Consider the following 13,735-nt stretch of genomic DNA (forward strand, 5'->3'; position numbering starts at 1 on the left):
AAAGTATTTTTCCAAAAGCCATCTATTACACTTTATGAGAAAAGCTACTGGCATGGTTTATAACCACTGTCCCGTTTCATAAATTATTACTTTTTCATAGTAGAACAAAAGAAAATCTCGTGCTACCAAACCAATGGAAAAGGATACAAGCCACAATGCACTAACAAAAGAAAACTCCACTAATATCAAACGTATGCACATATAAAATAGATATTTTGGGGTCACTGGGAAACTCTGTAAAGAACATGACATTTCAATGCAGAAGACATTAATATTGTACTAGTTCTCAAGCACAACTAAAACATTTGTCAAGATGACGTTTAGTTAGTTGGTTAATGTAGTTAAGAAAGTTGCACAGCTAATCAGTTAGCTGGTTAATTTAGTCCCGATGCATGTATCATTTCATTTCTACTTGATAAATTCAGTTCACTCCTCTCATATCTGATAAAACTCCCCGGGACCATTTTCATCACTTTTATCTCGTACTAGAGCTAAATTCAATACTTTACAAGGGCGTGAGAGATCCATACAATATACAATTTATAAAGCACAGTAAAAGCAACGCAAAGAATAGAACACCACCACCACTTTATAAACAAAGGTTGCTAAAGATTGATAGTACAATATCAGGTATCTTCAGCTCCAATATCTGTGTTCACTTCAGCTCCAACATCTGCGTTCTCTTCAGCTCCAATATCTGCGCTCTGAGCCAATGTATCTCCCAGTGACTGAAGCAAATCAACAATGGATTAGCAAAATCTTCTATAATAAATCAAACTATGCATTAAAATAAATCCCATAAATATAATTCAATTTGAACTTTAACTAGCAAAACCATGTTTAAGAGTTCGTAGATGAAACGGAATAAAAACTAACAGATTCTAGGAGAAGTTCAATCCCAGAGCAAAGCACTCCGGGAATTTAAGAAACAAGGATAATGGTTAACATCAATAAGTTTCTAGGCTGACAAACATAGGCACAAATTCAACCCTGGAAATGAAAAAATACCCACTTCAATTTAACTAGCATAAAACATGGAAAAAATTTCATGTCTAGTTTAAGAGAATGCTTCTACACCTCAAGCATTCAGCCAGAAAAGGATTTCATTAGCCAGTGATATATATAGTATAGCATTTTATACCTTTGCTTGTTTGAATTTTAAAAATATTGACAGAAGAGCATGGAGTAATTTATAGAAAAATTAGACACTTTGGTCCTTTATGGCTTACAGTTTCAATCTTTTAACATAAAATGCCTCTCTAGGGTTTATGCAGCGTCTAATGCTTCACAGTAGATTACTCTACAATAGTGCCTCTCCTTTATCAGACTAACTTTGAAACGGTTTTAAACCTCTACCAAATGGGGTTGAAACTGAAGTATGATGATAAAAGACTAAAATCAGATAAAGTGTTTGATAGTGACGAAAGGATATCTTAACCAAAATGCAAGGTTGATTTCCCAAGAGCTACCCCCAAATGTTACAAAAGAGATATGTATAATATATCACATTTCATCTCACCTAACAAATCAGTTGCTCTAGTATAAATCAGAACTAACTACACAACTCAGCAAAAGAATGGAACAGACAAAGAACAGTCTCTATGTATAGCTGAAATGGATTCCTTGGCAATAAACATGTAGAGGAAATTGCATTGCAAACTAAAGTTCAATAAAAGAAACAAAATTTCTCACCTCAGGATAGCAGTTTTGCCGTACAATTGTCTGCTTGTTTATATTCACATACACCTCGCACGACACTGTCGCCTGCATTCAGCACACACAATACTTCAGGTACAGAGGTTTAAAAGTAAAACAGAGCACTAACATTCATCATCTCAACAAATGAAAATCTTAAATACAATCACAAGCCAAGTCACAGTAAAAGAAACTTCAGAGTTCAAACAATGTCAAAGCCTCATCAAATTCACCAATACCCACATCAAATTTTACCCAATTAAGCATGTTCCAAGCAAAGCAAATTCAGACAAACTCAAACGAAATTGAATCAAAAAAAAAAAGCAACTTAAATTCACAAGGTACCTTCAAACTTCAAATTCACCAATTCTCACATACCCACATCAAATTTTAGCATCTTTCAAGCAAATCAAATAAAAAAATGGAACTTAAATTCACAAGTAAAGGTACTACTACTACCTTCAAGGGAACATCGAAGAAGAAAAGCCCCAATTTCCCATCAACACGCGTTTCAGTATCGAAAGGAATCACACCCTTGGCAATGTCTTGGAGCAAGTAGAAAGCATCATAGATGACCTCAAACCCATCAACGGTGAGCACGGCGTCGACGTAGGACGATCCACGCGCCCTAATTCTGCCACCGTCGGATGACGAAACAAACCCTAGCTGGCGGCCGCGGTAGCCAACAGCGACGGCGAGGGAGTCGTAGGATAGGGAGAAGAAGTCCCTGTTGCGAACTTGAACTCTGACGGAGAACGAGAGGTCGAGGACGGGCTTCGGGTTGACTCGGATCCCGATGTGGTTGATTCCGACTCGGATGAGGCGGACTTCCGGGTCGGATGGGTAGAGGAAGAAGGCGGCGGAGGTGAGGAAGAGGAGGAGGATGAGGGCGGTGAGGAGGCAGGAGGTGGTTGTGCTGCGGCGGCGGTGGTGGTGGTGGTAGGTTGGGAGGAGAACGACGACGTTTTGGTGGGGGTAATTGTTGTAGGGAAGGGGCTCGTAAGGGACAGAGTCGTCCTTCCCGGTCATGGTTCCTTTGTTTCAGCGTCCTACGACTCCGGACCACCACGTATTTCATATACAGCCAAATAAATACGAACCTTGCTTAAGATTTAATTAATTAATTCCTCTATTTATTCTTTGATTTTTGAGTTTAATTTCTATGCACCGACGGTGTAAAGTTTTTTTACACCGTCAACCAATCAGATTTTAAGATGTGGGAAAATCTCTCATTTTATTTAATTTCATTAATTGACGTGGCACATCCTTAAAATCTGATTGGTTGACGGTGTAAAAAAACTTTACACCGTCGGTACATCAAACTTTTTCTCTTGATTTTTATACGTCACTTTTATTTTATTTTTAAAAAAGAAGTTTGTTAATTTTTTTAAAATTATTGTTAGAATTAAAAAACTTACAAGGTTCATTAATTTATCTATACTTTAAGGGGATGTCTAAATGACACATGATAAAGTTTGGGTTAAATAACTCATCATCCAATCATATTGGAGATAAGTGAGTTGGAATTTCTATATTTTATTTATTAATTTATTTCCAACTCATTTATCTCCAATATAATTGGATGATAAGTTATTTAACCCAAACTTTATCATGGGTTATTTAGACAACCCCATTCTTTAAATAAGCTTAAATGCTTTTGATAGTAAAGATTTTAAGAATGTGTGATTTTGGTCTTATAGTATTAGTTGCTTTGGCTAAGTTATTTTTCTCTACTTTCAAAATTGAACATATATGGTCGATGTAAATCATAATTTTGTACATGAATGATATAGTAAGAGAAATGATGTAACCCAAATAAACTATTCATCTTCACCTTTATCCTATCATTCATCTTCTTCTTTATAATCCACTTCAACTCAACCAGAACTTACACAAAAACTCCCACTCAAACCATAACCTTCAACCACCAGAGAACAAGAAAATAAAGAAACTTTAATCCCTTAATTCCTCACACAATCATCCAAACATAGCGGTGGCTCGCCCGGGAACAGAGAAACCATATATCCATTCATTTATACAATTGCTAGTGGTAAAAGTTTCGCATTGTAGTTTTACTTAGCATATTTTAAATTTTCACCTCCTAGTCTATTATTTTTGCTTTTGAGGAAAATATGAGAAGGGAACAAATGAGATCTCTGAAAAGGGGAGGCAAGGAAGTCGTAGAAATGTTGAAGAGGAGACAACCCACTCTTGAACTTAAGGCTAAAACGCTAACGCTATAATAATTATAAAAATAGCAACCTTTCGCCTTATAAAATAAATCAAGTTTACTTACTAATAAAATCAAGCAGCAACGGGACTTATCGAGAACCCGAACTGCTTGACTGACTCCTTCATACATATATACTAGATTCATTAGAGTGGGGGATGGATGAAACTCATAATTAAATAAGTGCAAAAAATGGCGCAAGTGAAGCTGGGAAATAGACTGTGGTGCAACGACTAGGACTCGTGTCGGAGGAGTTTTGTGGTGGTGCTACGAGATGGCGATTTATCGTATAGAAGAATAATTCTGGAAACCTATTGATTAACCATAGATGCAAATCGATCAACCGCAATGAGACAACTCTTTCTTAAACTATATAATAAAAAGATCTTCCCCTCGACACCAATCACGAGTTTTTCTCCATTCTTCTCGTATATCATCATATACAGAGAAGAGAGAAGGAAGAGATATGATTTGTGTTTTGATATCTAATATAAGAGATATCAAAAGAGAAGATCAAAATCCTCTCTTTCAAATAATATTTCATTTTATGTCTAAACCAAAACCAATGAATTTATAGCATGTCAATTAAGAAATATGAAAATAACATTTATAACATTACATAAGTGATTTTTAATTAACTTAACACAATTTCATGGTTGAGCCAAAGAAAACATCATTTTGAGATGAACGATGTTGATTCAAAGAGAAAGTGAGTAAAGTGTGATGAATTAAAGAGAAAGATTTGTGTGTGAATATCAATATATTAAAGTTGCAAAAACATAAGGATAGTAGTGTCTTTTTAATCTTTATCAAGATTCAAAATCCAATGGTTTCTTTTGGGGATTGGGTGGTTTTTCTTGCGCATTGAGTACTTTGACAACACTTGACATGACCAAGAAAAATAAAAACCATTTGCAAACTTTAACATGATTATCTTCAAAAAAAATTTTGGTCAACATGATTATCTTCAAGACCCCTAATGTGGACCACTTTTAAAGTGGTCTAATTTTAGACCACTTTTTTTAACCTGTTATAATAGGTCAACACATCTTTTTTTAAAGAAATTTAATACATAATAAATTTTTAGTGATATTTTTTCTTTAAAAAAATAATGTGTTGACCTGCTATACCCAATCAAAGTAGGTAGTGTAAAATTACACCACCTAAAATTGGTGCATATTAGGTTCACCCTATCTTCAATTCCTATCATACGCAATATCGCTAAAATCACACGCCATTCAAATCCCATCCAATCTCACTATCTCGGAACACAAAAATGTGTGAACCAAGTACATCAATGATCATACGTTTTTTTTTTTGAAAGTGATCATACATGTTCACTAACACGTAAACGAGTATAATACCTATTTTTACCAATTTATGGTTGAATGTGGATATGCACAAATACCCTAATATATTCTCATTGCCCAAATCATATTGTTAAAAATCTTCTAACTTTTTCAATTCTATTTCTTCAGCTCCAAACTATATTGATGATCATGTTCGTGGATATGAATCTTATGATCTCGTTAAATGCTCTCCTTTCTCCTATTAATTATGCACATCAAAATAAATACAAGCACATATACTAGTGATTCCTCCAAAAGGGTGTATGATAATGTAGAGGACCAAAATTGATCCACAAAATTGAAAACTTGTGTCATGAACCTATTATCCAAAGAGTTTAATTTATTGGGTAAGGGTCATATGAATGAATTTATATTATTATTTCTAATATGTCCTTTTATACAAGAGTCCGTTTAAGTTTGTTTGTTTTGACTTGAAAGGTAGAGAATACACAAACTTATTTACCATATGTTTTAATTTATTTTTTAATAAAAAAATAGGTTTGACCAAAAAAGAATAAATTTGGGGCAGTAGAGTTAAATTCTAAACTGAGATTTCCTAATACTTATCAAGAATCATATGACTTTAAAGAAAAAGAATCATATGGATAGTTTTATATTATTATTTTAAAGAACGTGCTTAAAATCCAACGCAATTAGAGATTGTATTTGTGCAATTAAAACAAGTTAGATCAATATTTGATGATCTTTCAACAAAGCCGGGGCCAATTGAGAGGTTATAGCAACTCATAATCCACACTACACCTATAAAATTGAATTATATAAAATAAAGCAAAGGCAAATTAAGATAAGGTTCCAAGAATTATATAACACTAATTATCATCATCAATTTTCAAGTAATCAAGAATTCATAAAGATACACATGAAACACTCATTAAACAATTTCATGTGGAGAGCTAGAAGCGACAGACTAATTTTTAGGGCCCGTTTGGTGGTCAGGATAGGATATGATAGGTGAACATGATAGCAACAGGATAGGATAAGAGCATGATAGACTCTTATCATATCCTGTGTTTGAGGTGCAGATGATAATGACAGGATATGATCAGGAAAATGTATCAGATTTATATTTGAATAAAAAATACATTTAAAATTATTCATTCTATTAAATTTAATTTTTTTACATTTTCATGAATGCGTCTATATTTTAAAATAAATAAAATAAATTTAAATTTTATTAATTAACCTATTTTATTGTTTTGAAGATGGCCTATATTTTAAATAAAATTATGCAGTTAACCAATTGGTTTTCACTTAGTTGTGACACGTGATAATTAACAATAAAAGTTAACTAAATTAAGAATATTATTATTTCAAAAGTACTTTATATTTAAATTATAAATTATTATGTAAGTAGATAAGTAGTTTTAAATAATAGGAGATGAAAATAAAAAATTAATCTATTATTATTAAAAATCAATATTTGTAATCAATAGTTTTCATTTAGTTGTGACACGTGATAAACAATAAAAATTAACTAAATTAAAAATATTATTATTTCATAAATACTTTATATTTAAATTATTATATAAGTAGATAAATAATTTTTAAATAATAGGAGATAAAAATATTAAATTAGTCTATTATTAATAAATCAATATTTGTAAGTGAGTAGTCTATTTTACTATTTATGAATAATAATTTTTTATTTTTTATTTTAGTTAAATTGATATTTTTATATTTATTAATTAATATTACTATAAATTATATAATATAAAAATAAATTAATTTGGAGTTAGAATACTGAAAGAAAATATATAACTGGTATCCTATCCTGTTCTATCCTAGCTCCCCCCTCAGGATAACTTTTACACATGGTTGACAGGATAGGATAGGAGACAGGATAGTGTTATCCTATCCTGCTGGCGCAACAAACAACAGATAACAACAGGATATGATTATTATCCTGTCATATCCTATCCTGTCTTGGCCACCAAACGGGCCCTAGCATTAAAAGACCTGGAATTGGAGCGTTTCATCCAAGTTGGAGGAGAATTTGGCCCGCGATGCAAACGACACCGGAAGGAGCCTTCATGTGTCGTTGGAGAACACAAGCAGTGACCCTTTGACAACCACGACGTTGTTCCGCTTTCACTTGTTGGAGATGTAGAAACATTGAGCTTTCCCTGATGAGCTTGAGAAGCCATGGATGAATGAAAAAAATTGAAGGTAAGCTACGTTCTGTTTGATTGTGAAATACAGCCATATAGTGATCTTTCTATATATATATAAGGGAAAAATAAAATAATATTAAAATCACTGAGGTGAGGATATATTTTTTTTTACAAAAGGAAGAGTTGAAGATAGATATATAATTCCGTCAAAAAAAAAGATAGAGATATAATTCCATCAAAAAATAATTTTTTTCGAAAATAAAATATAAAAAAAAATAGAGATATAAGATAATATTTTAATGATATTACAAATATTTACCTTTTCAAAAAAAAGAAAAGCTTTAGGTGTTTTCCTTTTTATGGGATTTTGATCGACTAAGAGTAATGTCATGGCATTATTATATTTTTTTTTAAAGGTCATGGCATTATCTTTTTTTTTGAAAGGAACATGATTCTATTAAAATCAAAGTGGCATAGAAGCCAAACAATCATCCAACAACAGCGGGGCTAAACCCGGCGGTCCTTCCTCCACCCAAACTTCATTGGTAAAGGTAGAGGCATTTCGCGCCATATAGTCAGCCGCATTATTGTCATTCCGGCGAACAAAAGTAAAATCAACAAAGTCGAACAAATTACAAAAACGAAAACAATCCTGAATAATAGTAAATAAATAAGAGCCTCTGGTCGCCTTCTTCCAAGCCTGGAACAAAGGAAGACAATCTGTCTCAAAAAGAACTCGCCTGAATCCCAGCTGAGTATCTAACTCCATTGCCCACCTCAACGAGAGAGCCTCTCCAATGGTTGGCGATAACACCATGGTTGGATACATAGAAGCGGACGCCATAACCTCCCCATTGTAGTTCCTGGCCACCATTCCAAAACCTGCGAGTTTGTCTCTCCCCACCGCAGCGTCGATATTAATCTTCACTATTCCCCTTGTTGGTCGAATCCATCGTGCCATGGTAGCAGCCGGCACATCCCTAGTCATGCCCTCCTCCAGTGGTGCCCGTAACGCTGCCGCACGCGACATCACCTCTCTCCAATCAACCCGCCGCTCATCAAAAACCGCTCGGTTCCTAGCCTCCCACATTGCGTATAGCAACCGCTGCACCTCTGCCACTCCCCCATCGTCCAAATCACGGACCAGCTGCTGAAAGAAAGTCGAGAAGCTCTGCTGCGGGTCTACTCTCACACCCAAACGAGAGCCAAACCAAGTAGCCTTCATGACCTCACACCGCATGAACAAGTGATCGACAAACTCATCTTCCAAACCACAAATTGGACAACTCGGATCAACATCAATAGCTCGCTGACGGAGCTTCTGTCTCACCGGAATCGCGCCATGAAAGAGCCTCCAAGAGAACTCTTTGCATCGCGGAAGGGATGGAGCAGCCCAGAATTTTTTCCACCTTCCCTCCTCCATAGAAACAGACATAGAGGGGGAAGCCACACCTTGCTCATCAACCTGTTGCAAAAATACATACCCAGTTTTGGCACTATAAACACCATCGTTAGTCCCCATCCAAAATAAACTATCCTCCATAAGTTGAAGAGGGAGGGGAACAGCTAATATTTTCTCAGCGGTTGCAGGACAAAAAGTCCACTCAATCAAAGGCATGTTCCATGTCCCCGAAGGAAGCAACAGATCAGCCACCATTTTAAGCCCAAGATCCTCCACCACATCTTGCCGGAAATTGATCGGTGCTCCATTAGGGAGCCATTTATCATCCTAAATACGAATTTTAGTGCCATTCCCCACCCGCCAGCACCTTCCTTGTTCAAACATCCACTTACTCTTCAAAATGCTAGACCAGGCGTAGCTCGGTCTATAACCTCTTTTAGCCTCAACAATAGAACTCCCTGAAAAATATACAGCCTTAAAAACTCGAACAAACAAAGTTTCTGGAGAAGTGTGAATGCGCCACCAGTTTTTCACCACCAAGGCCAAATTAAAGTGCTTAAAATTCCTGAAGCCGAGACCCCCAATGAGTTTGGGCCGGCAAAGTTTATTCCAACTCATCCAATGTAAACAGGCATCCCCCCCCCAAAAGAAACGAGCAATCATGCTCTCTATCTCCTCACAAAGGCCATCATGCAAAATGAAACAGGACATCACATATGAAGGAATCGCCTGAGCCACAGATTTAATCAACACCTTTCTACCTGCACGAGACACAGTTTTTTCTTTCCATCCTTTGAGTTTCTTCCAAACACGTTCTTTGACAAATCTGAACACTTGGGTTTTAGACTTACCAATTATCGTTGGAAGACCCATCTACCTGTCATAACTTTCAACAGCCTTTACATCTAACAGCTCTTTCAGCTCATGAAAACAATTCTTCGGCACATTACGGCTAACAGAAAGCATGGACTTGTCCAAATTAATCATCTGCCTAGAGGCTCGTTCATAATTTGCAAGAATGTTTTTGATACATTCTGCTTCCTGAACATTAGCCCGGACAAAAAGAACACTGTCATCTGCAAACAAAAGATGAGAAATCATAGGTGCTGACCTTGCAATTTTAATACCATGTAATTGAGAAGATGCAATTGATTTCTGAATCAAAGCAGAAAAAACTTCTCCACAAAGAACAAACAAATAAGGAGACAAAGGGTCCCCTTGTCGCAATCCCCGATGGGGTGCGAAAGTCGGTTGCGGATTTCCATTTAACATAATTGAGAAATTAACTGAAGATACACAGTTCATAATCAAGTTTACCCACAAAGTCGGAAACCCCATACTGTCTAAGACAGCTCTCAGAAAAGACCATTCAACTCGGTCATAAGCCTTGGACATATCAAGCTTTAAAGCCATTATTCTTCTCCTACCTGTTATCCTTTTTTTCATGTAGTGAAAGCATTCATAAGCAATTAAAGCGTTATCCGTGATCAGCCGACCCGGAACAAACGCACTCTAAGATTCACTAATAAGGTCAGGCAAAATCAGTTTCATTCTATTGGCTAAAGTCTTAGTTATAATCTTGAATATCACATTAGATAGACTTATCGGCCTAAACTGATTTGCAAATATAGCTTTCTTAACCTTTGGAATTAAAACAAGGAGGGTTTGATTAACCATACCTGGTTGAATAGTCCCTTGTAAGACCTGCAGGCAGAACTCAGTCACCTCATCTCCAACCGTACTCCAAAACTTCTGGTAGAAAAGAGCGGGGAAGCCATCTATCCCCGGGGCCTTGGTTGGGTGCATCTGAAAAAGCGCCTCTTCCACCTTCTCCCTAGAGAAAGGTGTGTTGAGGATGTCTAGATGATTCTCCTTGACCCTGTTGGCTAGATGGGTCATGGCATTATCTTTAATTGTTTTTGAACGTGCATTATCTTTAATTACTAAGGGCCTGTTTGATATCTTTTTTTAAAAACAGTTTTCTGTTTTATAAAATTTAAAAACAAAAAAACTTGCTTGATAAAGTTGTTTTCTCATAATTGATGATATTCTTATTTTAATCGAGTTAAAAAAAAATATTCTTATTTTAATCATTCACCGAAAAAAAATGTTATTATTTTAAAAATTAAAGTATTCTTATTCTTCATTGTTAAAAAAGTTCCTATTTTAAAATTTTTATTTACTACTCTTGAGCTTGATTGTTTCTTTTGAAAAAAAAAATTCATCTCAAATATTCATCTCCGACGTTGACGGCAAGGGAGTTGTACGATAGCGAGAAGAAGTCTCTGTTGCAAACTTGAACTTTAACGGAGAACGAGAGCTCAAGGACGGGCTTCGGGTTGACTCAAACCCCAATGTGATTGAGTCTGGCTCGGATGAGGAAGACCTTGGGGTTGGATGAGTAGAGGAAGAAGGCGACGACGACGATGAAGAGGAGGAGGAGGAGGGCGGTGGAGTAAAGGAGGTAGGAGGTGGTGTTGTGGCAGAGCCAATGTTGGTGGTAGGAGGGGAGGAGAACGATGGCGTTTTGTTGGGGGTAATTGTTGTAAGGTGGATGGTGATGATTATTTTCAGTGTCCTAGGCCTCCGCACCACCACATATTTCATATACAGCCAAATAAACACGATCCTCGCTTAAAAATTAAGTAATTCCTCTATTTACTCTTTATTTTTTACTTCCTTCATTCTATAAAGATTGTTGTTTAAGGTTGTGGTACAAAGGGTAAGATAACAATTATTGATAGTATAATGTTACTATAGTACCCTTAATTAATTTTACTAGTACAATATGCAACAATTAAATTCTACTTTGATAGAGAAAAATGTAGTTTTTTTTAACTAGAAGAATGTAGTTAATAGAGAAAAGTTGTAGTTGGTTCATATGAAATATGATAAGTGAGAGAAAATTTATTAAAAATGAGGGTACCGGTGAAAATTTTTTGCAAAAAATGCATTGACTTTCTAAAACAACAAACATTTTGGAATATTAAAAGATGATTTGAAACAAAAATCTTTCAGGAACGGAGGGAGTATGTCACTTTTATTTAATTCTCAAAGATTGAGAAAAATAATTATCATTATAATTAATTTTCCTTTTAATTAGGTTCCATTGAATAAATACTATAATTAGTTAATAAGTATATTCTCATAATCGTTCAATATGTCGTCTTTTAAGTAAGTGATAGAGTTCGATTCTTAATTCTTATACATGAGAAAAAACTCATTGGATAATAACTATATGTTTAAATTTTACCTAAAAATCTCTCTCAAAGTTAACAACTTTTCAAAATCTCCCAAAGTACTACCGCATTCATATAAATAGGCTTAAATGAACTTTTGGTCAAAAATGTGTAATTTTGGTCCCTATTATTTCAATTTCTCTACTTTTAAAATTGAACATATATGGTGCATACATTAAATTGCCGTCCAATAGTTAAAAAAAGGTTGATATATGTCATAATTTTTTTATATGAATGTGAATGACATAATAAGAGGGACCCCTAAACTATTCATCTTCACTTTTATCCTATCCTTCATCTTCATGATCCACTTCAACTCAACATAGAACCTACACAAAAACTGCTACTCAAAACCCAGAACCACACAGAATAAGAAAATAAAGAAATTTTAATTCCTTAATTCCTCACACAATCATCCAATCAAAGTGGTGGCGGTTCGCCTGGGAACAGAAAAACCATAGATCAATTCATTTATACAATTTCTAATAGTAAAAGTTTGACATTGTAGTCTTACTTAGCATATTTTAAATTTCCGCCTCTTAGTCTATTATTCTTGCTTTCGCCCCTAATATACATAAAAGAGAGAAGCTAGTAAGAGATATGATTTGTGTTTTAATTAGAAAATATAAGAGAGATAGAAAGAGATGGATTAAGATCCTTTATGAACTCTGTTTCTTTACAATAGGATGGTAGTGTCTTTTTAGTCTTTATCAAGATTCAAAAGCCAATGGCTTCTTTTGGGGATTGGTGGTTTTTCTTGCGCTTGAGTCATTTGACAACACTTGACCAAGAAAAATAAAAATCATTAGCCAACTTGATTATCTTGAAAAAGAATTTTGGTCAACATGATTATCTTCAATTTCAATCCTATCATATACGCAATACCGCTAAAATCACACGCCATTCAAATCTCATCCAAGCCGTTTTATTATTGTCCAGATAAACAATCTCACTATCTCGGTACACAAAATGTGTGAACCAAGTACATCAATGATCATACGTGTTCAGTTGTTCACTAATAATGTAAACAAATATAATAAGTATCTTTTTTTATTTTATTTTTTCATTTTCCAATTTATTGTTGAAGGTGGATATGCACAAATCCCCTAATAATAATATCTTCTCATTGCCCAAATATTTTTTAAAAACTTATAACTTTTTCAATTCTGTTTCTTCAGCTCCAAACTATTTTGATGATCATGTTCGTTGATACCCTCCTTTCTCCTATTAACTATGCACATCAAAATAAACACAAGCAGATTTAATATATCGGATTCCTTGAAAACGGTGTATAATGTAGAGGATCAATAGTTTTTTCTTCTTCTTTTGAAATGGATACTCAACAAGTAGAGGATCAATAGTTTATCCAAAAAGTGTAAGTTATTTATTTAGTAAGAGTTATATGAATGATTTTATATTATTATTTTTAACACACTCTTATGTAAGAGTTCGTTTGAGCGTCTATTTGGACTTTAAGCCTAGAAATGCACATGTTCATTTATGATATGTTAATAAATTTGGAGTAGTAGAGATTGAATTATAGACGGCTTGATCATAAAGATTCTCTAATATTATCTCATATAATCTCGAAAATTTAAACTATTTAACAAGAATCACATGAATAATTTTATAATATTATTTTAAAGAATGTGCTTAAAATCCAATACAATTCGCTTTTAAATTTTTTA

The 13,735-nt window shown here is 34.5% G+C and overlaps 3 protein-coding genes across 3 annotated transcripts; all 3 read right to left on the reverse strand.

Moving 5' to 3' along the window:
• Positions 1 to 440: 440 nt before the first annotated feature.
• On the reverse strand, positions 441 to 2,775 carry LOC130738954 (uncharacterized). The gene is made up of 3 exons (XM_057591138.1): positions 2,155 to 2,775; positions 1,693 to 1,764; positions 441 to 728 (listed from the first exon to the last, which is right to left on the reverse strand). The coding sequence occupies exons 1-3, from the start codon at positions 2,722 to 2,724 to the stop codon at positions 627 to 629; spliced, it is 744 nt and encodes a 247-aa protein (XP_057447121.1). The 5' UTR covers positions 2,725 to 2,775; the 3' UTR covers positions 441 to 626.
• A 5,094-nt stretch (positions 2,776 to 7,869) lies between these two features.
• LOC130736886 (uncharacterized) lies at positions 7,870 to 9,063 on the reverse strand. The gene has a single exon (XM_057588660.1). The coding sequence runs from the start codon at positions 9,061 to 9,063 to the stop codon at positions 7,870 to 7,872; it is 1,194 nt and encodes a 397-aa protein (XP_057444643.1).
• A 72-nt stretch (positions 9,064 to 9,135) lies between these two features.
• LOC130736887 (uncharacterized mitochondrial protein AtMg00310-like) lies at positions 9,136 to 9,681 on the reverse strand. Its single transcript, XM_057588661.1, has one exon. The coding sequence runs from the start codon at positions 9,679 to 9,681 to the stop codon at positions 9,136 to 9,138; it is 546 nt and encodes a 181-aa protein (XP_057444644.1).
• Positions 9,682 to 13,735: the final 4,054 nt, after the last annotated feature.

The sequence above is a fragment of the Lotus japonicus genome, chromosome 2 (assembly GCF_012489685.1).
Source record: "Lotus japonicus ecotype B-129 chromosome 2, LjGifu_v1.2".
NCBI lineage: Eukaryota > Viridiplantae > Streptophyta > Magnoliopsida > Fabales > Fabaceae > Lotus > Lotus japonicus.

Bases quoted from the DNA above. Each gene is read 5' to 3' on its own strand.
- LOC130736886 (XM_057588660.1), bottom strand. From the start codon at position 9,063: ATGGTGGCTGATCTGTTGCTTCCTTCGGGGACATGGAACATGCCTTTG.
- LOC130736887 (XM_057588661.1), bottom strand. From the start codon at position 9,681: ATGGGTCTTCCAACGATAATTGGTAAGTCTAAAACCCAAGTGTTCAGA.
- LOC130738954 (XM_057591138.1), bottom strand. From the start codon at position 2,724: ATGACCGGGAAGGACGACTCTGTCCCTTACGAGCCCCTTCCCTACAAC. The intron at 1,765-2,154 runs GTAGTAGTAGTA...TGCTGAATGCAG, and splicing joins TCTTCGATGTTCCCTTGAAG to GCGACAGTGTCGTGCGAGGT. The intron at 729-1,692 runs GTGAGAAATTTT...GATTTGCTTCAG, and splicing joins GGCAAAACTGCTATCCTGAG to TCACTGGGAGATACATTGGC.